The 27,576-nt window shown below is 41.6% G+C and overlaps 1 protein-coding gene across 2 annotated transcripts in view; it reads left to right on the forward strand.

Moving 5' to 3' along the window:
- The window catches only part of Elk (Eag-like K[+] channel), a 29,599-nt gene extending 5,649 nt beyond the window's left edge, over nt 1-23,950 (forward strand). The window contains exons 3-17 of one of the 2 annotated variants that reach the window (XM_076324318.1): nt 12,733-12,966; nt 13,550-13,675; nt 14,284-14,411; nt 14,579-14,807; nt 16,675-16,838; nt 17,520-17,733; nt 18,722-18,901; nt 19,122-19,321; nt 19,480-19,729; nt 19,830-20,092; nt 21,065-21,213; nt 21,292-21,460; nt 21,546-21,918; nt 23,156-23,426; nt 23,822-23,950. In XM_076324318.1, the coding sequence (XP_076180433.1) occupies nt 12,733-12,966; nt 13,550-13,675; nt 14,284-14,411; nt 14,579-14,807; nt 16,675-16,838; nt 17,520-17,733; nt 18,722-18,901; nt 19,122-19,321; nt 19,480-19,729; nt 19,830-20,092; nt 21,065-21,213; nt 21,292-21,460; nt 21,546-21,918; nt 23,156-23,361 (2,885 nt within the window). In that variant the 3' untranslated portion in view covers nt 23,362-23,426; nt 23,822-23,950. Of the gene's footprint in view, nt 1-12,732; nt 12,967-13,549; nt 13,676-14,283; nt 14,412-14,578; nt 14,808-16,674; nt 16,839-17,519; nt 17,734-18,721; nt 18,902-19,121; nt 19,322-19,479; nt 19,730-19,829; nt 20,093-21,064; nt 21,214-21,291; nt 21,461-21,545; nt 21,919-23,155; nt 23,427-23,821 lie in introns of those variants that run through there. The other variant, XM_076324319.1, reaches the window with a different exon arrangement.
- Nucleotides 23,951-27,576: the final 3,626 nt, after the last annotated feature.

Raw genomic sequence — 27,576 nt, forward strand, 5'->3', positions numbered from 1 at the left:
TGGCGGGAGAAAAGGGAAATAATTGCTCGTTAACGACGCCCGAAGTACCTATCCAAGGATATTTTTGGCACTCTCTTTCTTTCTCCGAGCGTGTTTGGCGCATCGCCAACTGGGGTAAAGGACGGTTGACGACTGTTCAAACACTCGTTTGTCTTTGCTGACCAAGACTCATGGAGGACCAATTGGAATATTCGTTTTAACAGTGTTCTACACGTCTATCTGCGGGTTCCTTTTTTCTTTTTTTTATCGATTTCGAAGCTCGCGCAGACACCGCGAACTGGTAGGTGCGCGTGGTATACTAGTAAGTTCACGGAACCGATGGCCCCGATAAGCTTGCATAGAATTTTTTCATCTCCCCGGACAACCGCGAGCGTTTGCTATTTATCCGAGAATAACAAATTCGGTGGCTCGGTACGTACGAATCGGTTGTCCACGTGCAATCGCGTTTCGCGTATCGTACAATTCGCGACCGATCGATATCCAAATCTCGAGTTCGGATTTCGAGTTTCGAATACTCGAGTATACGAAACGCTTCCTCGAAGAAAGCTTTCGTTCAATTTTACTTGGTCGCGACCATCGTCTACGGATTGGTTGTGAATTTTTTTTAAATTCTTTCTCCCGGTGAACGAGAACCCACCCGTTACACGCGCGAGGAACTTTGATACAACTTGAAATAAAGCAAAAAACTTCCCCGCGACATCGTATTTCAATACCGAACCTGAGGGGATGCACAACCCTCTTCGTTGGCGCATACGAATTCCCGGTAATACGACCTCTAGTTTTATAATGGAGTCCGTCGACCCCAGACGAAGAATAGAATATTAATCTAACATCGGCGCCGTGAAAATCGACCTTATTCTAACTGCACGCATACTCGCGATGCGATCGTGGTTCGTTCCATCACGATATCCGTTCGGAAGCAGGTAGGGGAGTATTTTCGATAATTTTACGTCATTTTAGATATTTTACGTCGCATTCACGTCGCATTTGCGTCCTATTTACCTCTTATTTACGTCCTATTTACGTCCTATTTACGTCCTATTTACTAGCAACTTGTGCATAAATGAATATTGAAATTTGTAGTCTTGATTTTCGAGACACCTATTATATCAGGCGTGAAATCTCTTGTCGAGAACAAATCGATTCGTTGCAAGTTTTCTCGTAACACGAGTTGATAAACGTAGAATTTATCAACGAAAGTGATAAAAGATATTACCAATGTTTGTCTCTATTAATAATATTCGTTAACATCGATCTTACTGTAATATATCGATAAGAAACGAAACACTCGGACGATTGAAACGCGTGAATTCGCGGTCGCTGTTGAAATTCGACGCTACTACTTGCACTTCCATTTCCACGATGTCCGTTTGGCCCTCGTTTATTCGTATAAACCGCTCGAATCCCCTAAACGGTTATCATTTACAGGGTGGCCGCGTCGACGAAACACAGATAAATGACTCTTGTTTCACGGGCTTGATTCAATATCATTAATTTCTTCTTAACGATCGATCAGAGCGCTCTTCGGTAATTGTTCTCCTTCAACGATGCGTCTAAATGTATTCGCGCAGCGTTTCCCTTATTATGAACAAGGATTGCGCGTAATTCTAACAAACGACAGAGGGTAGATACATATCGCTCGGTGAACATTATCTGGAACGATAAATAGAACCATGCAGAGGCTCGAGTGTATACACGTTTGTACAGTTCGCGAAGAATTTCGCCGAACAATGTAACGGATCGTATCGCGATGCGTGATTAATTTCCCACTCGTGTGTCTATTAAGTCGAGTAATCAGAGATTTATGGTGTTTTCTCGTTACCGGGGACGGGAACGTGGCACGGGCTTTGGTGTTTCGCGGCTTGGGTGTAGCCTACGCGCGTTTACGTTCGCGCTCCGACGATTTAATTGCAAGTAAGTAAGCAATTAAGTAAAGCTCGGTAACAACGAAATACACGAAACGTGTCGACCGCCTAATTGCGTACATCTCGTCGTTACGTCTCTTTAGAAATCCCGGTCGTTCTCGTAGCTTCGAGTAATCTTCACGAGTCCGTGCAATTTAAAAACGTAGTTTACAACAAAGTTGCAGGGAACTTGCGCTCGGTACGAAGGTGCTTCGTTTCGCGAAATAAAATAGCCCACTGAGAGAGGGCCAGGGTTGGTAACAGTGAACGTTGAGTGGCAACCAAGAGGATAGTTAGAGAGGTCAAGAAAACTCTTTGCGCGCACCGAACGACCTATTTATTCTTCGCGGTTGTCTTTCGTCGTTTGTTCGGTTCCATTTTACTCGAATGAAATCGATAATTATCGCGACACACGATGCTGGAAAGATCGAGCAATTTCACGAGGATGGCTAAAGAGATCCGCAAAGAAGATGCTTTTGTCAAGAAACGTCTGATTTATCTACGACTGCCTCCGGATAGCTATCTCGTGAAAAAATAAAAAAGCCACCCACACCCACACCCACGCCCACCCCCTCGAAAAAGAAACCAGAAACCTTTTTACGAATTCACCGTGGAGGATCAAACGATCGAATTTCCGACGCAGTTAACGTATACCGTTAGTGTACGGTAATCTGTTTCCCTCGAGTAGTGACGATCAAGCAAACGTCAGCCAAGAAATCGAAAAACGCACGGTGTACGGTACACTCTTGCCGCCTTTAAATATTTCTTCTGGAACTCGTCTAGCCGTGGATACATCACGGTAACACCGTAACCGACAGTTTGAAACTTTCAGTTGAACGCCAGATCTCGTCTCGCTTCGTGTACTCGGAATCGTTATACTTGTCGCGACGTTTACACGTATATTTAACGCCAATTTGAGGGTTGCCTCGAAGCTACATATCGCGAATAAATACCCTAACGACGAGAGTAACGTTTGCTCTTGGTTTCGTTCCGTTGTTCCGACTGTGTCATTCTCGTTGCAAGAAGACCGATCTCGTGTTAATAACTCTAACCGCGTTATCCCACCTTTTCCTTCTCCTTCTTCTTCTTCTTCTTCTTCTTCGTCCTCAACGAACGCTTTCAATTTTAAAAGGCTTCTCTCGAGCTGAAACACGAAACCGGGCACAACTTCTGCGCTGCAATCGCAAACGATTTTCCACAAACGTAAAACTAATTGCATCGTAGGTTTACGCGATGATGGTAAACGACGTAAACCTCGCCGAGTGGATAAACGCGTGGCTTGTTCAGAAATTCCGTTCAAAATTACGTATACGATGGATAGGTGACGTCGCGTAAAGGTTAAATTTGAATTAGAGTATAAATCGTAACACGGATCGATCTTCGCGTAACGAAACAACCTAGATTATCGCGCGAATACGAGAGCCTACCGATAATTGTGATACAACCGAACGGAAATTGTCGTTCCATGTGCAAAAATTAGTCAAAGAGAAGGAATAAAGTTTTTTTCGTTCGAGGCTTTGTTTTCGAAAAAATCGACAACGAAGTTTGTAAAGTGGCATTTCGGTAGTTTCACGAATACCGTACTAGTACTTATTGTCAACGACGTTGTTAGGTGTTGTTACATTGTTTACAAATTTTGATGAACCAGTTACTAGACTAGCTCGGGCAACTTTTGTTGTTTCTCAAATATACATGTATCACTACTAGTTATCTCTCGAATATACATACGTATACTGTTGGATAACTATCAAGTATACGCGTACCCGATAAAATTTCATGGTCGCTTCTCCCGAAAACGAAGCTTCGCAACAAGAAATTTTGTTCTTCCTTTTCGACTTATTTTTGCGCGCAAAATCACCTCCTGCTTGACAATTGTAACAGAATTTTCGGTACTCCTTGTATACGCGATTTATACCCGAAAGTGTACAAGTGGTTACAACCGACACGTAAACAAACATTTCGTCAGAGTTTTCAGAGTTTTTGGTCAATTAGATGCTGATTTTCTTGCCACCCGTGGGAATTGATATCGATCGCACAGTACCAACGAGATAAAAAGATAGCTCCGAAAAATCCCCCTTTGGATAACTGGTGAACCGTTCGAGCGGTCAAAGTACGGAAAGTAAGAGAACTTGGACGGTGAGGAAGTAGAGATCGTGGCAATCACGATGTCGATGTGGTGCGAAACGGAAAATTTCGTACGAATATTAGCTTACCAAATCTTTTTACCAAACATTTACGACGCAACGCGGAAAAAAGAAATGCATCGAACCTGTCGAGAATTGTGGTAGATATCGATCGATATACCGCGACCTAATCATTGTACAATATCGATGACGTGCGATATCTTATCGTAACAATCGACATTGTGACGAAAGATAATGACGCAGTTCCTTCCCGGGAAGGATGCACACGTTTATCGATTTAAAGTCGATTTCTCCGTTCTTTCGAGCGCAATGGAAATACGTGTTCGCGGCGTGTAACCGATTCCAACAGAAATAAATCGTTTTGTCGCTTACGAGAACGACTCGACGCTGCATTGTCGAGCGAACGAAACTACTAAATGGCAATCACGAGTCGTTGCTTCTCGAAAATGTGCAACTTTTTTGCGAACGGCCAAGAAAATGGTGTTCGATCCTTTGGACGAAAACCACGGTACGTTCAACGAATGGAAACCCATTCACGGTGATTTTAAATCGCTCGAACGAGGGACGAACTTTTTCGAAAGGGAATTACCAAGTTAGTCAATGGCGTGGAGGAAAGTCCTATGGGTTCCCTCGGGCAGTGAGCTCGATACCACTGGACTTAATCTCTTCGTATTCCGGTCCATGGAAGGCATTCTCAAGCAGAGGGAGAACCGAACTTGCAGGGTAAAAGAGAAGATATCGGACACCAATGAGCCAACAGGAACCTTATTTTATTTCAGGCAACTTTTTCAAACGCAATTCCAACTTCTCTCGCTTCTATAGTATGTTCGCGCGTCGATAACAAAAAACGTATGGAAAATATTTAAAGGGACGTTTCCGATCGAGACGGTCCGTGAAAATTAAACGAAACGAAATTTATCGAACACGAACGAACCTACGTATATATACTCGTGACCATTCAATTGTCCGAATTAATCGGTTAAAGTTTCTTTCTTTTAATTTATACGAAACGTGGCTATCGTCGAAATCTGTATAAATAACGTAGTACAACGATACCTTTCAATGTGTCAAAATTCAATTTCCAGCATCAATTTTGCAACTTTCACGAACCGTGAAAACGAGAGTATCGCAGATATCGAGGTAATCTAGGTGCAGACGATACCGAGATACTTCCTATACTTGGTACGCAGTACACAACAGCGCAAGTCAATCGGTACGGTAGTTTCCGATCGTAGTATCGGTGCAGTTGCAAGCTGGATAATTGTACCGATCCTTGGTACACCGTGTCCAACGTATGGACCAGATGCACAATCGAAATCAACTTCCTTTGAGATACTTTTTACAAAGAACAGATATATATATATATATAATATATCGATGGCGAAGGAAACGGGAGATTTATTGAGAATAAAGTTCTACGAACTTGTAGTATAGCTACGAAATACATACGTCGATCATATTTTCAAGACGTTCGATTCGAAAAAAACGTAATAATTCATATATCCGTTGTTCGGATCTTTTAGATCTTGACCGTAATACGATACGTCCCTCGACTGCAACATTTAACGTCCGCCTCCTAGTTAATTCTCCGGATAATCGAGCGAAATCCGCTTACTTACCACCTAAAATAATCACCTGTAAAATATTTAAAGCACTAAAAACTGTAGAGCATATATATATTTAAATATATATTTTCGTAACCGCGTCCAAACATTTCAAAAGCGAAACAAGGAAGTGCTGCTGCACTTTTCGGATTGTATCGCTAAACGAGACGCTCGAGACGCGGTTAAAGTTATAAGATGAACGTGGAAGGAAATTACTTTACCATATTTTCAGGTGAATGTATTCGATTTCTATTCAATTGCCATTCTTAGACGAGTCGTATAAAACAGGTATTGGAAAAGATGGCGGGTAGTCGATAAGTGGCCCCATTCTTTGTGCCATCCTGGCAACGATCAGTGTGCAAGAATATTGGGCTTTTGTGTTTCCGGCCAACGGAGGGAAACCACGTACATACATGCTATATATACCTACTTTCAGGGAGTTTTCTGAAATGAACCAATTTAAAGCTCGGAACGGGAATCCACCGTTCGCCTCGTCGTTCCACGTACTCGAAATTTTGTAGAAATCTGATTAGGAGAAACGGTACAGTCCGACCTCGCTGGAAATTGCTAAGTTATAATCGTCACCGACCTCAATCATGGGTGATAAAGTTCCGCTGGTAATGAGTCTCTCGGCCTTCCTCTTTAAATTACGTTCGAAGAACGACGATTCTGAATACGAAGAGCCGTACCTGCTCGTTGCAACGGTTATCGCGCAAAGAATTCCGTCGCGAAAATCCGATTACGTAGCAAGAACATTAAACGTACCTATCTCCAACTACTACCGACAACAGCGTACTATATTCACAGGATCGCTGACGTCCGAGTAGGTATCAGGAATAGAAACTTGCCTCCGGAAGAAAGAGAAACGTAACACGAAGGTTTTCGTTAAGCGCTCGGGGGCGGGAGGAAAGTTTCTTCGCGGAACGAGAATATTTATTTTCGGTTGCGGGCGTTCAAAGAAACGACGAATCCCCTGGCCAATGGAGGTCAACCTCTGCGGGCACTCGCGATCCTTTCAAGAATATTACGTCCACGACAATGTGTAAAACAAAAGGATTAAAGAACTTGAAAATCCAATTAATTTTACGAAAAGTCCCTCCGTCGCGTCGAGAAACATTTCTCGGGATGAATAAAAATCAAGATTACTCGAGTACTCGAATCACCGATAGAAACTGATTAAACGTGTTCGTTCCATCGAATGATTCGATTTCTTTACGCGGATAATACGAGTGCGTGTATACGTATATAATACTACCCCTTTGTACATTGGAACTCCCAAGTGTACCGACAACAGATTGAATAATACAATTCGCTCCTTAAAGTTTTCTCTCCTTTATCCAATCCGTACGATAATTTCAAGTTCGATTAAGCCACTTTACTGTATTTCCTGTGATCAACGTACTGTAGGAATTATACCGGATTCGTCGGCTAAGTCAGCGGCTTCGAAATTTTCTAAAAGACGACACTCCCTTGAAACAAAATCAACTGAATTTCTGCGCTCGAAATTCACGGACAAAGAATTTTTCTTAGCTTCGATTCGATCAATTTCGAACGAAGTTTTCGCATTGAATACAAATGACCGAATTTTCTACTCGTTACAAGATTATCGTTCGCGATAAAAAGTCGCGAAAATATATCGCAACTAGCTATACTTGTGTACAATTTTCTTGCGGTAAAATTATAAGAGGAGACATTTATTAAACAAGACAAGCGAGAAGGTGTATACAGGATGTCGTAACGAAGGCCAAACAGTTTCTCGGTGGGGGGGGGGGGGGGGGGGGCATATTCCGATGCGTTTTATTCATTCTTTCTCTACGTAGAGATGTAAACGATCCGTCAACTTTCTTTTTCTTTTAAACGAATTCATGGGTTTTTTAATGTATCATTACATTACGACACGGCTCGACATTCTGTGTAAGAAAATATTAACCCAAGTATCGCGCAGCCAATGGCTGATCGATACGACGGAACGTATCGTCACAAAACGTGGTAAAATTACACCGTGTAAGACAATCATTATCGATTTCGAAAATTTCGCGTTGCAAATGATCGTCCGTATTGAACGATACTTTTCCGCAAAAAAAAAAAAAAGAACAAAAAAATTACTAGCGGTAAAAGAGCGACGCGGTTTCTAAGCAATATTCAAATTAATGTATTTTATAAATTAATGATTCTTCGACACGCATACAGATTAATCCTTTTCTTTTTTTTTCCTTTTCTAAGACAATGTCGCGTCGAATCGACCAATGTATTAATAAATGTATGAATTCGTTAAAAAAAGCAATAGTTGACCTCCGCAAATCCTTCGCATCTCCACCTATAAAAAGAAGTTAATAACATCGGAATATGCTCCCCCTGAAATCATTCAACTTTTATGCGAAAAATTTTTCATTACGGGTAGTAAAAGTGATGTAAATCAAAATGGTAATATCAGGTGAGACACTCTGTATAACCACTTGACGGATATTGGCATACTCGTGTACATTTATGTTGCTTTAAATACAATAACACGGAGATAACCACTACAATTACGATCAAATCATATATATATACATATGATAATCAGATTTCTGAATAATATAACATCTTTACACGATTGATGAATATTGTAGACCAACGCCAGGTAGGATTTTATTTTACTTTATAGATAGAAAGCAACGTGCCTCCGAAATTGTTCAAACGATAGGTGGTAACGTGTTAATGCACATACGCAGATCTTTTGGACACGATTTTGGCCACAATTTAATTGCCAAGGGAATTCCCTTCGAAGGAAAACTTACACGTAAACGAAAGATTACGAGCAAGACAAGAGACAAAGCGCGCTGCGCGAACACTCCCTTTATTTACAGGTAGTTTATCGAGGTCCACGGTACGTGATGAAAAGCGCAAGGTCGACATGTATGGGTAATACCAACTTTAAATCCCTAGTGACCACGATATCGCCATCGTTAAACGCAAAACCATGGTTTTCATTACCACGCGAACGTACAATATTTCCGACACGTTCGTATATACCTGTATCTTCAACCAACTATCACGTTTTCTTAATCCTTCTATACATAACGATAAACGTAACAATAAAATCAAATTCTTAGTGGTTTACTCTATTCCGCTCTACTAAATTTTATCTGTTCACATTTTGTTTGCATTCAAAGAATTTCGTACGCAAACCTTAATACGTACATGGTTTAACTCGATTCGAGCAAACCCTTCGGTATTGAATATTTATTTAAAACGCGAATTTTGATCCTGTTCGGCGTACAGGTACCTTCGATCGTGTTCGGCGATAGAAAATTTTTACAATTGTTAAAGAAAAAAACGCAACTGTACAGTTATCGAGAAAATGGTAGAACCTTTGATAAAAGTTTTCGATCGAAAAAAGTTAATTATCTGGAAAAGGGAGTCTCGACTCCAATGACCTTGACCTTGGAATATATATTATAGAAGGGAGGGTCCTGAGTGACACAGAACGCCTTTGCATAAGGCGTGGAACGATCGTGGTTCAAAAGTAACGACAAAAAGAAAATTCTACACGTGTTACGTTTTCTCCGAATACGAAAGGCTAGAAATGACATTGCGCATGCATTTGCAAAGAATTGCGATCCAAGCAGTGACGACAAGCTATAGGTTAGGTATGGGTTAGACTCTTTGGAGGGCCTAGAGAACGTTACCCTGTAAGTAATATCTATGTGTCTATGTAAATATTGAATATCGATAAGTAGTCGAAACGAGGTCAAAAGCATGTAACAGAAATCACTTGTATCGAAGTAAATGTGACCCAGTGACAAGTTCAATTTTAATTTTGTTCATTCGTAATTTTTTAACCACCATCGTCTCGAGCCTCGAACAAAGCGCATGTTATCAAATGCACCTGAAGACGATACCATCGCTGAAGACGATCAAAGGTAGATGGAGAACATGTTTAATCGAGACGCAACGGATCGGATAAATCGACTTAAACGAACCGTTAAGTTTTCTTTACCTCGCTCTCATTTTCGAACATACTCGGTTAATTTTCGGAGTCGCGAGGCAAATTCCAAGGAAATGAAATTCATTTATCTTAAAGGGCAATCTGAAAATACGAGATTGTTCGGTGCCCGAGCAATGCACGAGTATAAAGCAGAGAAATCGTATCTCGAATGCGTATAACTATTCAACGTATCCAGCGAGACATAAATTCAGGCACATTAACCGCAATGGCTGCGACAACATACCGATAAGTTGTATCCACTTAATTATTTTGCGGTTCGCTGGGAAATATGACTAGGAACTTGTTACGTGGTTATCGCTTTTCAATTAACGGTCGGAAAACATGAAAACGTAGACACGTCCGACGCACCGTGAGAACGGTTCGAGTTCCGAAAATATTCGTTGATTGCGCGCCGACTAAATCACGGTTGCATTTTATCGAATTACTTTGACTCCGGATTTACGCGGTAACCGAAAACCGAAGGAAGAGCGATTTACAGGTAAAGTGAATTATTTAATTGCTCACATTCCGAACGACACCGTGACCGATTCGATTACACAGAGCTCCACCAAAGGAAATATATTCGTGTTATTTTAAATCGTTTCGTTTCCCCGAAATATATCAATTGCATATTCGCGCCGCCGTGAAAGTACCTACTAGTGTAATGGTAGGTTGTTCCAGTACCGTACCGAACAACCTAGTAGGTAAACACGAGAAGTGTACCTCCCCGGGTGCGAAAAGTTAACGGTCGAACAAAAAATTCGGGTATCTTCGAAGCGAAGAACCGGAACGCAATTTTAATCGAGCAAAGAACAAAGCGTACGTCCTTTACGTTCTTGTTTGTTTCTCCACGCGGAGAAACAATTTTCTACAAGGGATCGCATCGCTCCACCATCGTAAAACCCGTATTTGTTTAAGATGCACGGTTCACGGACCACACCACCTATCGTTGCCAGACCATTTACTTATTTACGATGTTCCGCGTGTATATCGGATTACCCAGTTTCCACGCATACATTTAGACGATTGTAACCCGAGACTATTTACACAAGTATTTATGCACGGCGCATCCACCTGCATTCAAAGGACTGGTGTTTGTTTTTCGTTCGAACTTTGACATTCGAAAGAACTTGAATCGCGTCTTGGTCGATAACCGAATTTTCTGCTACTAGTTTCCGTTCGGCGCACGAATTTGCGCGTTCGCGATATAGTACAGTACACAGACACAATCGGCTCCATTAGTCTTTGCTCGGACCCGACCGAAACCGTGGCGTTTACGCCGCTTTTAGCGGCTGATGCGATGATCGTAAACGCTTGTCGTTGTCGTGACCGCGACTCTATAGACGCTATTTAGTATGGCCACGTATATAACGGGATCGGATATTCGAACGATGATTTCACGCGTTTATCGGGAACGGTGTAAATTTACACCAATAGGCGAAACGTAAGAGGTACCGTGGATTGAGAAAAGGTGCTAAATAAAAAGAAAAACCAGAAACACACAGAAAGCGAGGCATGTATTTATCACGGTTCTCGTTTTCACGAGTTTCATCTAAAATCATTCGAGCATTGCGATCGGTCGTCGTTTCTCTGCGCCGAGAATGAAATTCCAATTGGATTTTGTTGGATTTATTGGATTTTTGGCAACACCGTGTCCGTAATTGAAATCAACGTTTCATCGTTTCCAGATCATTTCTCAATAATGAGCGACTAATTGTAAACTCGACGGATTGCAAGAGTACCGAATGCGCGACCCGTCGACTATTTTTACGCCAATCGACTTGATCTGGATCGATATTACGACGAAACATCACCAAGAACGGAAACAATTTGATCAATTTTCGCAATTCGGATTTAACCGCTGATAGCGCGCGATACCAGAGCAACGTAAATAGAAAAATAATCGACGTAGAACACGCCGAATAACGTTCAAACGTTAACCGCAAATTGTATTTTTATCTTCGAACCCTTCGTAGCCGAACTCATTATTTTCCATGCTGCGGGAAGGGTGATCTCCGTCGCCAGTCACCGTATTATACGATACATTCCACTAACGGCAAAAGGGTTACACGGCGTCGTTCGGATGTGCTCGATCCACCGAAAACGAAAACTTTCGTTGCGCATTTATTTTAAGGGAAATCCTGATATTCGCGAGAACAAAGATGGTCGTGCGCGAACGTTTACGTTCGACGAAATCTTCGAGGTACCGAGATCAATCGACGAGAATCGGAACCGTCGAGTCCTTTTCGCGAGAACAGGAAACGCAGGGAGGTGGAATCGTCCGAGGCCGAGAAAAGATGAAAGTGTATCTCAGGGGGGATCGTAAAATTAAAAATAGTACCGTACGCTACCCTGAGTGAGATTACGCGTGACGTCAGAGACGTTGACAAAGCTATCAACCAATGAACTGTGCCACGCGATCCGTTCATGCATCGATCTCTTGCGCCGCGTGGTTTCACGCGCGTGATTATCAAAATTCTTGTTTACCTGGCTCGATTTCCGTTACGTGATACGAGAAATGCTCGCACCAAGAAACGGTTGTTCGTTCAGCAACGGTATTCGTAACCGTTTGATCGACGAATATCTATCGACGAGGAAAAACGGTTAATAACGCTTGGCACGTCGTAGTTCGCGGCAATGTCTCTTTATGACGAATAGAAATCAATTGTCCAGTTTCACGCGCGGCGAGAGGGTAAGGGGCGGCGGTTAAAAGTTTAATCAGCGTTCTCCGATCTGCTTCCGATCTATGTCGGTCGTTCCTCTTTGTACCGTGATCCGTTTGTTCGATTGGATCGCCACGTTGAAATTGTTGCAACGTGGAATAATTGAAAGCAAACCCGATCCACGCGGAAGGAATTAATTAGTAGAATTCGCGGCAGGTATCGGTACCCGCGAAACAAAACACGTGTAATCGTGCAGTTCCCGGTGGAACGAGCGAGGCAATAACGAGGGCACATTATACGCGTTTTAACAACAACCGACCCACGTAGCCGTCGTTATTTTTGAACAACCGGCGTGGCGCGGCGTGGCGCGGCGTGGCGCGGCGTGGCGCTGCGTGCCACCGCGCGTTCTTCCCTTTAATAGGACATTCCTTTGTTTTTTGTTGGCAGACAGCAACTTTGTGCTGGGAAATGCGCAGGTTCCGCCGACCTACCCGATCGTTTACTGCTCCGACGGTTTCTGCGACCTGACAGGATTCGCGCGAGCGCAAATCATGCAGAAGGGTTGCGCTTGCAAATTTCTTCACGGCCAGAAAACGAAGGAAGAGGAGATAGGGATGATCGACAAGAGCCTCGAGAGCAAGACGGAACTGAAGATGGAAGTCGTGTTTTATAAAAAGTCCGGTAAGCTTCGCGCGTTCGAAAGTTAGCTCCTTTCTCTCGAAACTCGCTCGAGTTGAAAAGATACATCACATTTCGATGAAACTCCACGAGTTTCGTGGAAGGTAGGCAATTACCGACAGTGGAACGCATCGGTCTTTGATTCGTTTTCCAGTAGCAACATCGAGTTAGGCCGTGTTCGTTGTGCGAGCGTACCGTTGAGCGATCCGATTCTCCCTCGAGTTAATCGCTGTTTCTCGCTACTCGAAATTTAATAATTTTTGTCGAAATCTCGAGGGAGGAAAAAGAAAAAGCTAAAAGATAGGATAGAATAGAATACGATTGGGATAAGTTCTGTAATTTAATAACATTGATCGGTAAGATTCGGCGCAACGCGTGCACGAAGAACACAACTGCGACAGCATACGTTCAATCAAGGTAATCGTTTCGGTCAAGTTCTATCGTATTCGTATAGTACGCACGACCGTTCGTATTCGTTATAGTAAGAGTTCGAAATCGTTCAGTTTTGAAATCTTCAGAAAATATTCGATTACTTTCCCGCGGTTACGTTTAACGAGATTTCTTAACCGCCGACGTTGATTTCCAGGGGACTCGTTTCATTGCTTGCTCGACATTGTACCGATCAAAAACGAAAAGGGCGACGTCGTTCTGTTTCTGGCATCGCACAAGGAGATCAAGAAGGATTTACAGCACCGTAAGTTGCACGATAGTGGTGAGTTCTGGCCATGCTTCGCTCCGCTCGAACTCGGTCCGACGAAACGATTCTCTCCGTAATGCATCTCGATCGACGTGACCGATGAATTGCATTCCAAAGTATCCGGGATCCATCGGCGGCCCATACGTTCGATATGGATTAAACGTTCCGAATCTACATTACGTAGATTCTATCTACTTCCTTCCAACGTTTCGTGTTTTGTGCACCGCGATCACGCAACACGCCACACGCAACACGCAACGTGCAACGCGCTGCACGTGAAACCGAATATAACACTACTCTTCAAAGCAAACACCGAATAGTACAAATCAAGCGAGCCGTTGGTAGTTACGAATAGTTTGCTTTCCTTCTAGTATGTATTTAGCCATCACCCCGTTGCACGTGTTGCTTTCGTACAGTATCGGACCTAGAAAAGCTACGCGAATAATGCACTCGATTCGACCGTGTTTTCGTCGCGTTCACATTCTCCAAAGAAGGAAAGAAACGGGAACGCCGATACTTGCTTTAATTGTTAAGCGTTGAGAAATCTACGACCGTGATGTTCGAAATTTTTGAAAGTGTTCAAAGCAAGAAGTGTGCACGGCAACGATACAATTACATTTCAGATGCGAATGGTAGCCTCGATCCGGAGGCACCGCCGGCTAATTACGGCAGAAGAAGGAGTCGCGCCGTCCTTTATCAACTATCGGGCCATTACAGACACGACAATAAGCCCAAAATTAAACTGAACAATGTGAGTGGAGTGCCCTTCAATTTGTGCGTCGATTTTTGTTCATTTTGTTCAACGTTCCGCGCGTTTTGTGCGTCGCGAATTATCGAATTCGTATGTAGATCGACGATAACCGTGATATTTCAGATACGCTCCGTTTTTTAACATTCAAAGTGTATTTATCGTTCCAGAATCTTCTGCATTCCGCTGCAGCACCCTTACCGGAGTATAAAACGACTGGAATAAAAAAGCCACAATTCATTTTTAGCCACTACGGTGGCTTTAAGTCCTGTTGGGATTGGTTGATACTCATCGCAACGTTTTACGTGGCGATTGTCGTCCCTTTTAACGCGAGCTTCATTAATACCGATAGGCCTACGATGGTCAGCGACGTGGTCGTCGAAGCCCTGTTTATAATCGGTGGGTACCACAATTTTCCACGTATTCTCGTTTCCGCCTAATTCTCGATACATCGATTGGTGTGCTTTTAAAATAATTCGGCCCAGAAGGAGCAAGAACGGTCCTCCTTTCGTCCTATTGGTGATCCGAGGAACTCGTTAAGTCCAAAAGTAACGACTCCTTCCCTCCTTTGTTACGAACCTCTTCGTTGGCTTCGAGCAACTGCTACACTCGAAGCAGTTTTCCCCCAAACACGTACACGTGGCAAAATTTGTTTTACCTTCGGTGAAACGCTTATTTATATTTCCACGGGGCGGGAATCGATACGAGGGAACAAGGATTCCCTCGCGAACCTCGATCGTATTAATTCTAGCCTGCCTTTCCTCGCAAATCGGACTCCTCGATCATCGTTCTTCGCGAACGATAGATGCTGGAAAACACGCTCTGAAAACACTCGGTCGGTTGATTCGTCGCGTCGAATATCGATTAACGATCGATCCTGCAATCGAGAACGAACTCTTCAAAGGTGTTCGACGAGGCTGTTGTTTCTTTACGAATAACGCACGACATTTAATTCGCTATCCGGAGAACGTGATATTCAACTCTTTCGGGCATAATGAGTTAAGAAATGTTCCACCTTCTCAACGAACCCCGATGCGCACCCCTTTATTCATGGATATTTTTCAACCTACGATGAAATATTAAAACAAGTCTGCACGAGTTGCACGGCGAGACTGTTGATATTCCATGTCTCTTTACTTTTAGCTATTTTTTATCATCTCGCACGTTCAACAACTGTGTCCAATGAAAGTGTTAAACCTTGCGATACCAGCGATTTAGGTAACCGCGAGAGAGACCGCACACGCCTGGATCCAAACGCGCCCCGTAACTCGAACCTCGCGCAAATATCTCGAACCGAAGGCTCGATCATTTTATCGCGCTTCTCTCAATTTCCAAGAAAAGCTGTACCAACGGTACAACGGTGAATGTAAAAAAACACGATACAAGTTTCGAACCATGTTACTTGGTAGGTAGGGTAATGTCATTTTATACGATACGCAGAGAGGAAAGCTACTTAGGATTTAACCGAGAAAACGCAGCTGTTTCTACCATCGAGTATAGAAATATAATTAGAAATATAATTGCTCGACCAAACGTTAAAGCTTGCTCGTATATCTATGGTTTATCGAAAAATTGTAAATTAAATCTGTAACGTAGCATTATAATGTATTATGTAACGCAACGCGTGTAATCGTATTTTACGATAACTAGAAAATATCGTGTATAATTGCAATAAGCAAGGATAAATCTTAAACGGGGTTTCGATCAAGAGGAAAGGAGAAGAAAGAAAGAAGAAAATATTGAGCGGGACGAACGTCTCTCCGCCTGGCCTGGGTCCGTCAAAGATCCGGTTGTAGTACACGGAGGGGGATATGAAATGTCCCTTTGCATCGTCCCACTAAATTCGTTTCGAGTCTCGGGCACTCTCCGATCGTTCGTAAACTTCGTGCAAAGGTAGCTATTCTCCGGTCGCGTGGAGTGCGTAAGTGAACGCGACGAGCGACGAGGTGAATTTGGAGATAGAAATCCGGCCCGCAAACAGAATTGAAAGCAGTTGGCCGCAGCAAGGGCAAAGTTCCTTAACGCGATGATCCATTCTCGTGCCGCGAAACTCGAAACGCGAGGACACGCAACTGTAAGAGCGCGGTTTGTCTGTTTGACCGAGCCGGAGACCGACCGAGTGTTTCCCAACTCCGACGTTTCTATTTGCTTCCGCTCGTCTCTTCCGCTCGTCGGTCAGCCACCATTTTCAATGCGCGAATGAATGCAAGAATCGTTGAAAACACAATTGGGTACGATCCTTGTAACGCGTTCCGTTTCTCCACAGATATCGTACTGAACTTCAGAACGACGTACGTAAACAGAAAGGGCGAAGTCGTCAGCAACAGCAAATGCATTGCCGTGAACTATGTAAAGGGCTGGTTTTTCGTCGATCTAGTCGCGGCGTTGCCCTTTGATTTTCTTTACGCATCCGACGTGTACAGCGGCGAGGTGAGTGTTCGTTAATAAAACCGGAAATCACCCATCACTTTGTCAACGCGCGGGATTTACTCACGTACACGTAATGTGAACCACCGTGTGCGGTGGCTTCGAGTCTCGCATCGTTTCGATAAACTATCGCATCGTTTGTCTCACATCGGACAAATCGATTCTCGAGGTTTTCAAGGTGGCTCGATGTTACTTTATCAAATTCGTACCTCGATTACGAATCAGTTTCTTCGACTAATCAAAGAAATCTCGATACCATCGAGAAACGTAAGGGGGACACGTGCGCGGAATACCGTCTCTACGAAACGACGTCAAGAAGCGAGGTGTGAATAGAGTTCGTTTGTCAAAGATCTATATACTATTACGTCGAAAGACGGTACCGATTCGTTAGATCGCGTTTCTCAATGAGACGCGGATACGTTTCAACGGTTCGACACATCGAACGAGATACCCCCGACGATGAATGGTACAATCCATCCAATCGTAAGTTCCCAGCACACGTGTAAATTCGTAATTATTTCGATTCCCGTTAAATCGGATATTTCCGTACGCGACACATCCGATACAGAAATAGCCGTTTCTCGCGTCAATTGCACAATGTTTCATGGAAGATCGCGATCGGTGTCGCGTCGAATAAAGTTCAATCGCTCTCACCACGTTATTAATAGCATGTTTTTACCATAGGAATCAGGACACGGTAACATACATTTAGTAAAGTTAACAAGATTGCTAAGGCTAGCGCGATTACTTCAAAAGATGGATAGATATTCGCAATATAGCGCCGTGATTTTGACAATGTTAATGCTCCTTTTTATCCTGTTGGCGCATTGGATGGCCTGCGTTTGGTTCGTTATCGCAGAGAAAGAAAGACTAAAGAACGACAGCGATTGGGATCTCGGTAAGTGGAAGATCTTTTGCTAAATATGAATTCGTCAAATGTTTCTACTTATTCGCGATCGGTCCGCGAAACGTTAGTTTTTATTATTCACCGTCCACTGTTTTAGATACAAGGTAAGATATAAATTTGTCAAACGTTTTTATTCGCGGTCGGTTCGCGGAACTTTTCTCCTTTAGATTTACTATGGATCGTTTAAACACGGATAAGATCTAAATTCGTCGAATGTTTCTATTTGCGATCGGCTCGCGGGGAACAGCTTTCCCTTTTTTTTTTTCGCCCGTTGTCCACTGTTTAAGCACGGATAAATAAATGTTTCGAGTAACGAGCCTCGTAGCCGTTCTGGGGCTTGTCACGTGTAACGTAACCTGTGCAATACGTACATGCTTAGATACACAACGCAACGGTCTCCCGTGCCTCGTTTCAAAGAACTCGTCTTCGGAGAGCTTTGAATCCTACGTGGAAAGCGCGGCTCTGGCAATTTGGAACGTATACTCGCGTTATTCCGTAAACTTTTCTCTTAGAGGGAGACCGTATCGCGTAATTTAACTACATATCTTCGCCGCCGGGCGCACAAATTGTAATACCATTACCGTTTAATCCGTTCGCGTAAATTAATAACATCGTACCGAAAACCTCGAAGACGGAATACAACGTGGATTGTATCTAAGCACGTACGTAAATACGGCCTCGTCTACGGCTTCGCAGACCTCTCTACAAGCTCTATAAAGACTGAATTTGTTATCCACCTTGAAAAGTGCACGTTCGTGCATTCTGCTCCGATGCGACTGAATAGATTTTATCGACGTCGGCACACTTGTGACCGAGATTTGCATTACTACGTGTTTTAAATCGGGTTACATTTTAAGATACATCGAATAACAAATTCTCGATTTTTCGTATTCGATGTAACATCGGAGATCGACGATCGACGATCGAAATCGCGCACATCGCGCCACGAGTCCGAATTCTCACCGAGGTAATGTTTCAGGTTGGATTCACACCTTGGCGGATAGATTAAAGATTTCCGTGCAAAATGTAACGCACGCGGAAAGTTACATCACAGCATTGTATTTCACTTGTAGCAGCTTAACGTCGGTAGGATTTGGCAACGTTTCGGCCAACACCTTCTCCGAAAAGTTATTCTCCATTTGCGCGATGCTTATTGGCGGTTAGTAATCATCATCGATCAATATAGTACACGTTAATTTAGAGGGGATTATCGATTGATTGTACGATAATCAACCGTCGGTTGCTCTAAGCTTGTTTGCCCGCTAAGAATTTGCGTATACGTGTACTAGAAGCGAACGATGTTAATTAGTGCGGAATAAAGTTAACGTAAATTCGCAGTAGGGAATATTTCCACACTGTACGTATCGTATATGCTACAGCTCTGATGCATGCTGTGGTGTTCGGTAACGTGACGGCGATTATTCAAAGAATTTACTCTAGAAGATCGCTGTATCAAACGAAATTGCGGGATCTCAAGGATTTTTTCGTATTGCACCAAATCCCCGAAGAACTGAAACAGCGAATGCAAGACTACTTTCAGACAATGTGGTCCCTGAATCACGGGATCGATATACACGAGGTAAACTCCGCTATATACACTCTTATTATCTCTATATAATATAACGCGAGTAATCGTATCGCGGCGTTGTAATAACGTTAAGCGTATTGGTAACATAATCGTCATTACGCGAGATTAATGTTGTGGCGTAATGAGATGAAACCTATTAATTCTTTTAGACCCTTGAGCAATTTCCGGAGGAACTCAGGGGAGACGTTTCGATGCATTTACATCGCGAGATTTTGAATTTACCGATATTCGAAGCCGCTTCTCAGGGTTGTCTCAAACTGCTTTCACTACGCATTAGAAATAATTTTTGCGCACCTGGCGAATATCTCATTCACAAAGGGGACGCGCTTTCGTACATCTATTACTTATGCAACGGTTCCATGGAAGTCGTACAGAACAACATGGTCGTTGCGATCCTAGGTACAACAGTGGACTACGTCCATCGACTCCCATTAATTCTACAATGTTCGAAAATGGACGACCAAATTATTCATGTCTCCTCGTTTCTCTTCGTGTAAAGGGAAAGGTGATCTAGTGGGCTGCGACATAAAGGTTCACCTGCAGCACAACAGTAACGGCGGTGGAACAGGTGGTACAGGAGCCACGGACATTATAGTGAAATCGAACAGCGACGTTAAAGCGTTAACCTATTGCGATTTGAAATGCATACATATGCAGGGCCTGGTCGAAGTTCTTCGACTGTATCCCGAGTACCAGCACGAATTCGCGCACGATATACAACACGATCTCACGTACAATATACGAGAGGGGTACGAGGCCGAGGTAATCTTCGACGAATCGTTTCATTAGCGTAAAGCAGTCCCTACACGATGAGACAGATTTCTTTTCACTTGACTTTGATCCTTTGCACTCGAGAAGCAACCGAGAATCGTTAACCGAACCGATGCACTCGAGTTTTCTCGAATTTTTCTAATTCCCAAGGAAAACTTCTTTTAGTGGCTTAAGATATATATATAAAAAAAAAAAGAAGTATCGTCCTCTAATATAAGGAAATATCTCGATAAGATAAGATCTAAATTTCAAATTAACCGTTTATTCTTACTTTCGCTCTACAAGAAGATTTGTTCAATGTTTTCAGTTTCTTGCGTAGATAAGTGCTTCGAGTGCGAGGGGTCAAGTACTCGTTCTCCAACCGGTTGAACGTCACTAATTCTGATACTTGTAAATTTTCGTATAGCATTACTCTCGTTATTAATGTTATAAAAAACGAGTATTTTGCACTACGTTTCGAACAAATATCGCGAACACCCTTAACTATGGACATATATATATATATATATATATATATATATATATATATATATATATATATGTATTACCTCGCACGTTCTGGGACTTTAGAGCGTAGCATAGTGGAGTATTTATTTAATCGCACCCAGAAAGCCTAGAAACGAAGGTACGACTAAAAAATAGATACTTCTAACCTATTAGTTAGCAGTCCTTGTCCTAAGGAAATAAATCTTCCTATTTTTCGACTCCTTGGATTATCCTCGGATAACCAACCTTTAGCCTCTAGAGAATCGGAGTAACAGAGGAAACGATGCTTTTATAAAATGACTTTCTTCCACTTTTTGGATGCGACTAACCCATCGTGGTCATCGCGAGCCCTCATCGTGTAGGCGGCTACCCGTGGAGGGGCGCGGGGGCGCGGAGGGCTACTTAAGTACAGAGAGTACAAGCAGAAATTATCGCGAGAACGATTTATTTTGCTCTTCTCTTCTCGCAAACATCCAGCAAGAATCGGACATGAACGGGCCGTCTTTGACACTGCCGTCGATCAGCGAGGACGACGAAAATGTACCCGACGAGGGTGAAACTTCGCCTCTCTCGCCGCCGAACAAATCACCTTCTCACACCTCGAGTCCGCGCCACGCAAAGTTCAGGTGAGTCAGCATTTTCTTTCCACCACTTACGTTTATTCATAGTTTGCGAGTGTACGTATTCCCTGTATCGTGCAACAGGGAAGAGTATCGAGAAGGTAGGAGAGCAGCGAGGGGAGTCTTGGTACGAGGGAGAACGGCACAGGTGATCGCCCAAGAATCCAAGGAAGAACATATTCGAGGATCGGTGGAGAGACTCGATAACCAATTCTCGACTCTGCATCACGACGTCGCTACGCTCAGTTGCGAGGTACGCGGTTAACGCGCGTTCGTTAGACGAAATTCCATCTAATTCGACGGGATCGCCTCAAATATTCTCCGTTTGATAAAAATAGGTCAGAAACGCGATTCAAGCTATACAGACACTAGCGTGCTCGCCGCAAAGTAATCCGAATTTGCCGATGCCCGTGAATCGCGGGAGCGGCGTTTTAGCGAGGAGTTCGTCTCATCCTCCCGACGCTATATGTTGGAATCCTCCCACGAAAATGTGCGACGTATCGACGCAAACCGACTGGCCCGTGGACGTTTTCGATTGCTGGGTTCGAGCGAATCCTCACCGAGTTCTTAAAATTCTCGAGCTCGATCCGGATACCGTTTTGATGCAACCTCGATCCCCGACACCGTCTCCGTCTTCGCCACCACCGCCACCCTACGAACCCCTGTCGCCTGTCGCGGGCACATCACCGCGATCACCGTCTCCCTCGCAAGGTAAATATTCGTTATATTCGAACACACCGGAAAACATCGATAGATCGACGATCTTCAATTTTTACGACACTTGGCACAAGTGTTGGTATTGAGAAATATTTGCTACCCTTTCTTATCGACCGATATTCGTATCGAACGGGTGAGAACCACTCCGACATTTGTATACGAGAATTCGCCTATTCGTGTAATGCCACGTTTAAAAAACTAAAGATAAAAAGAGAATATGCACAAAATTTGATACGGTGTTTCAGGAGCAGTGGTCCGAACAATAATTCCACCGAAGTAGAGGTGGCGCCATTGCGTAGTATCGTGTCGCGTTGTACAATAAACACCCCATTCGGTGAAAACTATACCGAAATTTGTACACGAAATTTATACCTATTTGTTCGAAGATCTCAAAAATTAACGATAAAAGAGGATATATACGATAAAATTAGGTCATTTTTCCAATAAATATCTTATCGGTTGCAACAGCGCCATCTATGACTCGACGAAATTATTATTCAACACTCGCGATTGGACGTCGAAAATCGAACTTTTCTTTATTTTCAACATTTGCTATTGTTTCCGTTAATCTTCGAGATGTTTGATCGAGTAAATGTTTACCGAATTATTTTACCGCATAGGGTAGTTTTTCCTCTTTGTCGCACGATATCAGCCGATAAAAAGAAACACGGTAAAGCCTTCGGTACTCGAACTAATAGAGAGGACGAAAATTGTCGGAAATCGAAATCGAGAAACTTGACAGTTTGTTTCGATAATTCGAGGATCTCTTTGTATCTTTTTTGGCTGCTGGTCGTGTAAGTTTTTTAACGTAAACGTGCAGAGTTTTACATTCATGTTATATCTCAAACCATCAAAGTCCTTTTTCAAGTGTTTCGGCACTCAATCTTCTACGTTACTTTCGTTCGCTGATACAGCTTGTGTGAAATTTACGGAGCTAGTAGACTAGAGTGAGGATACAAGCACTCGTTCGTTAGCTTTCTCCTCGCGGACGGACAGTACAAGTAAATATACCGTATGATCGTTACGAAACGTTGTTCGAATAATATCAGGATATTAGGATATTCGGAGTGTCTTTATCGTACTCGTTTAGCGCCAAGTTTCGTCAAAATCGGAAATTACCGATCGAACGATGTTCCACTCGAGTAGAAAATTAAAAGATTACAAATTTACATTTACAAATGTAACATTGCATTACAATTACAAATGTAACATTTACTGGTCACTGTTCCAGGAAAGGATAATTTCGTTTACGGAAATAGTCACGGAGAGCGAAACATTCCTCGTTTATACAGGCCAACGAATTCTACCTGGGATCCTGAGAATAAACATCGATACAGTGCCGGGGACGCCGAGAACGCGACTTTCTATCAAGCGTTCAATACACTGCACCGTCTACCGGAATCGCGATCGTTAAACTTCGATCCCTTCGACAATTGATCATCACCAGAAACATATCAGTGACCCGTGAAACAGAATGCTGGCCATGCATTCTATGTATCTATGTACGTACCAGAGATAATACACGGGGACACCGAAACGAAAGCGAAGCTGAAAAGTCGACCCTTGGGAAAAAAGAGCAACGAGAATCCGAACCACGTAAATACATACATACGTACAATATTTATGTATGTATTTAGAGCGTTCGGAATCGTTCGTGTTTCATCAATCGTATTCTAATATCATGAAGTTTGTAAAATCTGTACATTTTTTACACGCGCAAACTAGAGACACTCGTATTTCCATTCGATCGACTGGTTACAAACGATCGAAATTACCTCCACCGGTAAATAACATAATCATATCACAATAGTCGAATGAATTCCTCGGACAACAATTCACGCGGATAAACTGTCCTATAATATTACGAAACATTTATAAAATTAAACGATTTTTGTAGAGTTCGACAACGACGACGACAACCACGACGACGACGACGACGACGACGACGACGACGACAAAAACAACAACGCTCGTGCTCGTTTTAAACGTTTAAATGTATTTTTTGAACATTTGGTCAACTACTATCCCATTCGAAATTGAAAAATAAACGCGATGCTGTTCGTACGTATTTTCATAATTAATCTTGTCAGTAAAATCAACCGATCGGAAAATCTTTTTATACGAAGCATATTTTTCAATCGATTCCTGTAACGTGACCATTTGGAACTCGGATATCAATGTACCTAAATGCGTAATCGGAAACGCTTAGTTTTCTGCGAAAGAATTTTGCTTGTACCATTCCACATATTATGCACGTGTTTCTGTGATCGATTAAATCTAGTTAACGAAACTATTTCGATTTCGTTCGAATCGTCGCAACTTAGTGTCCTTTCTTCCACTCACAACCACGAGTTCGTTGTAAATGAATTAGCAAATTGCGCGTTTCAGAACGTAACGTACTAATCTCGAGTACGGGAAACGTTCAACGTTTCATATCATAGTCTTTTCTCGAACGAGAGGACTTTAAAAGTACCGAAGGAAAGAAACTTCAAACTTTCGCGTAGCAATAACGTGCACAAGAAACTTCGATGTATCCGCCGACGCCCACATTAGATCGGTAGTCACCGTAAAGTAGACATTGATTCGAGCATTCACTATCGCATTCGGAACTGTTGATTTCAACATACTGATACATAGTATGTAACACGACCGATCGTAAAGATCGAACGTCCGATTCGAAATTAATGTATCATATAAAAGTATACCGATCGCGCGGCTCTATGTCCAATTGTAAGTAATTCTTGAACGAAGTTAATGTAAATAGTATACATATATCGCTATTGGAAATATGTGATAAGGCACGGCTTTGGCCATGCACAACAATTGTATTCGTTCATTTTTCATCGTCATTTGTGAAAATCTTCCGGTAACAAAAGTTACTCGTAAGATTATATAGTGTTTAATAGTCGCATCTCGATGAACATAGAAAATAAAAATTCAACTAACTCTTGAAAACAGAGAAGATTATGCAGTACGAATGACTTTCTAAAAGATCATTCGATGGGGCGAATATTATTATTTGAAAGGAGACCAATAATAGTAGTAAAAACACCGCAGGAATGAGTCTAGGGGACGAGGATAAAATATTTCTAGTTATTACAACATTGTGATTTCACAAATGTCAATGAAAGCAGCTGTTTTATAAATATTTCATATATTTTGTTATACTGTTTCTATGCTCCACCCCTTATCGTTCAAGCTAAACGTATTGTAATGTTGTCTAACCTATTACACGTATTCTACTACTTTTTACACTCTTCGAACGACTATGAGAAAAATATTCGTCATATATGTGTATACATACACACATACACGCTAGGTCGTTCAATAAGTTTTGTCGTTCGATAAAAAATGGCGCCATCAGGTTCGTCGTTTTATTTTTCTAAAAATGGTACCGCTGTTTGATGAACATGCGTGAAGTTTCATGTAGATCTCTCGACTCGTTCGTATATTCACAGTTGTTCAAAGTTCAAGTGTCATAGAATTCATTTAGAATGGAAAATATTGAATATCGAGCAGTGATAAAATTTTTATTCTTGGAAGATGTAGCACCAAAACAAATTCATGAACGATTGTTAAAAGTCTATAAGGACTCTTCACTTTCAATTCGAACGATAGAAAGATGGGTTGCCGAATTTAAACGTGGTCGTACAAGTCTTCGAGATGATCCACGTGAAGGACGTCCAAAGAGTGCAACAACATCAGAAGTCGTAGCAAAAATACAGGATGATAATATATGGTTTTCGAAGATGCGTTGGAAACGATTTTCATCGAACGAACAGGGTAATAGCAGCCGTGGATCCGTATTTCGACAGTCTTCCGGATTCTCACTTTCGGGGATGGAATCCATAAATTAGAAAATCACTGGAACAAATGTACTGAAGTTCAGGGAGAAGTATATCGAATAATAAAATGTATTTCAAACCATGAAATCGTGTTTTTCTTATCGAACGACAAAACTTATTGAACGACCTGTATGTGCGTATGTGACAAATATGTATGTGTGTGTGGGTGGGTGCGTGTGCACGTATATAGACGAGAAATGTCAGTGAGCACAAAATATAATTATTTCTTAAGGCGTACTCGAATGCGCCAGAAGTAGACGAATTTTCAAATAATGTTCAAAGATGTACAATTATCATTCGGTATACTAATTCGACACAGAATTTAGAATTAAACTGAAAAGAAAAAAATTGTTATTCATGTTAGATATGATAGTATGTAATGCATCGATGCATGTGTATACATATATGTATCTACATACATATACATATATACGTACATATCTAAATTCTCCCTTAACGAACTTAGGTCAATAAGTTTACGTCAAGATGCAAGAATATCAAATTATGAGAAACTTACAATTAGCTAAACTTAATTAAAATTTTTATCATAACTTTTCTAACCATATTAGATAGAGGGTTTTAAATCAACGGCCTTAAAATAAAGATTAATTTTTTCCACTGCTTTTAAAGAACGAGGATACATTAAAAATGTGATTTCTACGTAACTGACGTCCATGGCTTTTTAGTTGAACTAAACGATTCAAATCGGTAACGTTTATATCTAATTGCGATATTTCTGAACATAATATTGAATATAAGTGTAAACAAAAATGAATTTTTCCAAGGGCGTCACAATCTTGTTATATTGTATCGATTAAAATATATTGATATCCGTACAAACGCGAAAAGAGAAATTTATAATTCTAAAGAACAGTGTATAGTTATAATTACATTTTTCGAGAGTAACAAAACATTGAAAGTATCATCGTTAACAAATATAATAGCTTAAACAGGCAGAAATCTTTTCAATAATGCTTTCACGGCCAAAATTTCAGTTTATTATCTTGTGCCTATTGTACAAACATTTTCATTGATAATTTCAAAAGCATACCGTGTTACATTAATAATGTGCATATTATACTTTTAAGTGACACAACAAATAAGTAGCGGACACAATGAATAAGACAAAATCCTATCTACATACCACTTCTGAAACCTTTCAGACGATTGTAAATATTCTGAAATCCTTATTGTACAGTGTGCATCGTATAATTGGCATCCTTTGTTCATTCGTCTCATTATAAAAAAATATCAAATAAAAATAATCACTGAAACACTTAAACGATGTTTCCTTTAAAACAAACAGTTCCGATCTTATCCCATTCTAACAATCATGTAGGAAATTAACGGTATCCGAAAATTAAAAGATTGTTCAGAATTTAACGATACATCTTTTATCAAAATTCTCTTTATCGGTATTTAGATTGAATGTTCGTGTATACAGACAACCAACATGTTACAAAATATTACAAAACTTGTTTCTAAAATTGCTATAAAATAACGTTGCCTTCTTATTTTTATTTCCACTTTGATATTCTATTCTTATAGAAAAAAATTAATTCTTCGTAACAGGTTTGCGAAAAAGCTTAAAAATGTATATTATAATTCATTCAAATTTATTCTATGAATAGAATAGAAAGCGCACTTTCCCAAATGCGCTATCTGTAACGACTTGCAGATGCCTTCTGCATTGAATTTCAATCAAAATTAATTTCTATGCCCTCGTTAACCCTTTGTAATGAGTTGTATTAGATAAATAAGTAAATAATATGCATGTAAATAATATGGTAATTGTAACATTAATATT

Source organism: Ptiloglossa arizonensis, chromosome 12 (genome assembly GCF_051014685.1).
Source record: "Ptiloglossa arizonensis isolate GNS036 chromosome 12, iyPtiAriz1_principal, whole genome shotgun sequence".
Taxonomy (NCBI): Eukaryota; Metazoa; Arthropoda; class Insecta; order Hymenoptera; family Colletidae; genus Ptiloglossa; species Ptiloglossa arizonensis.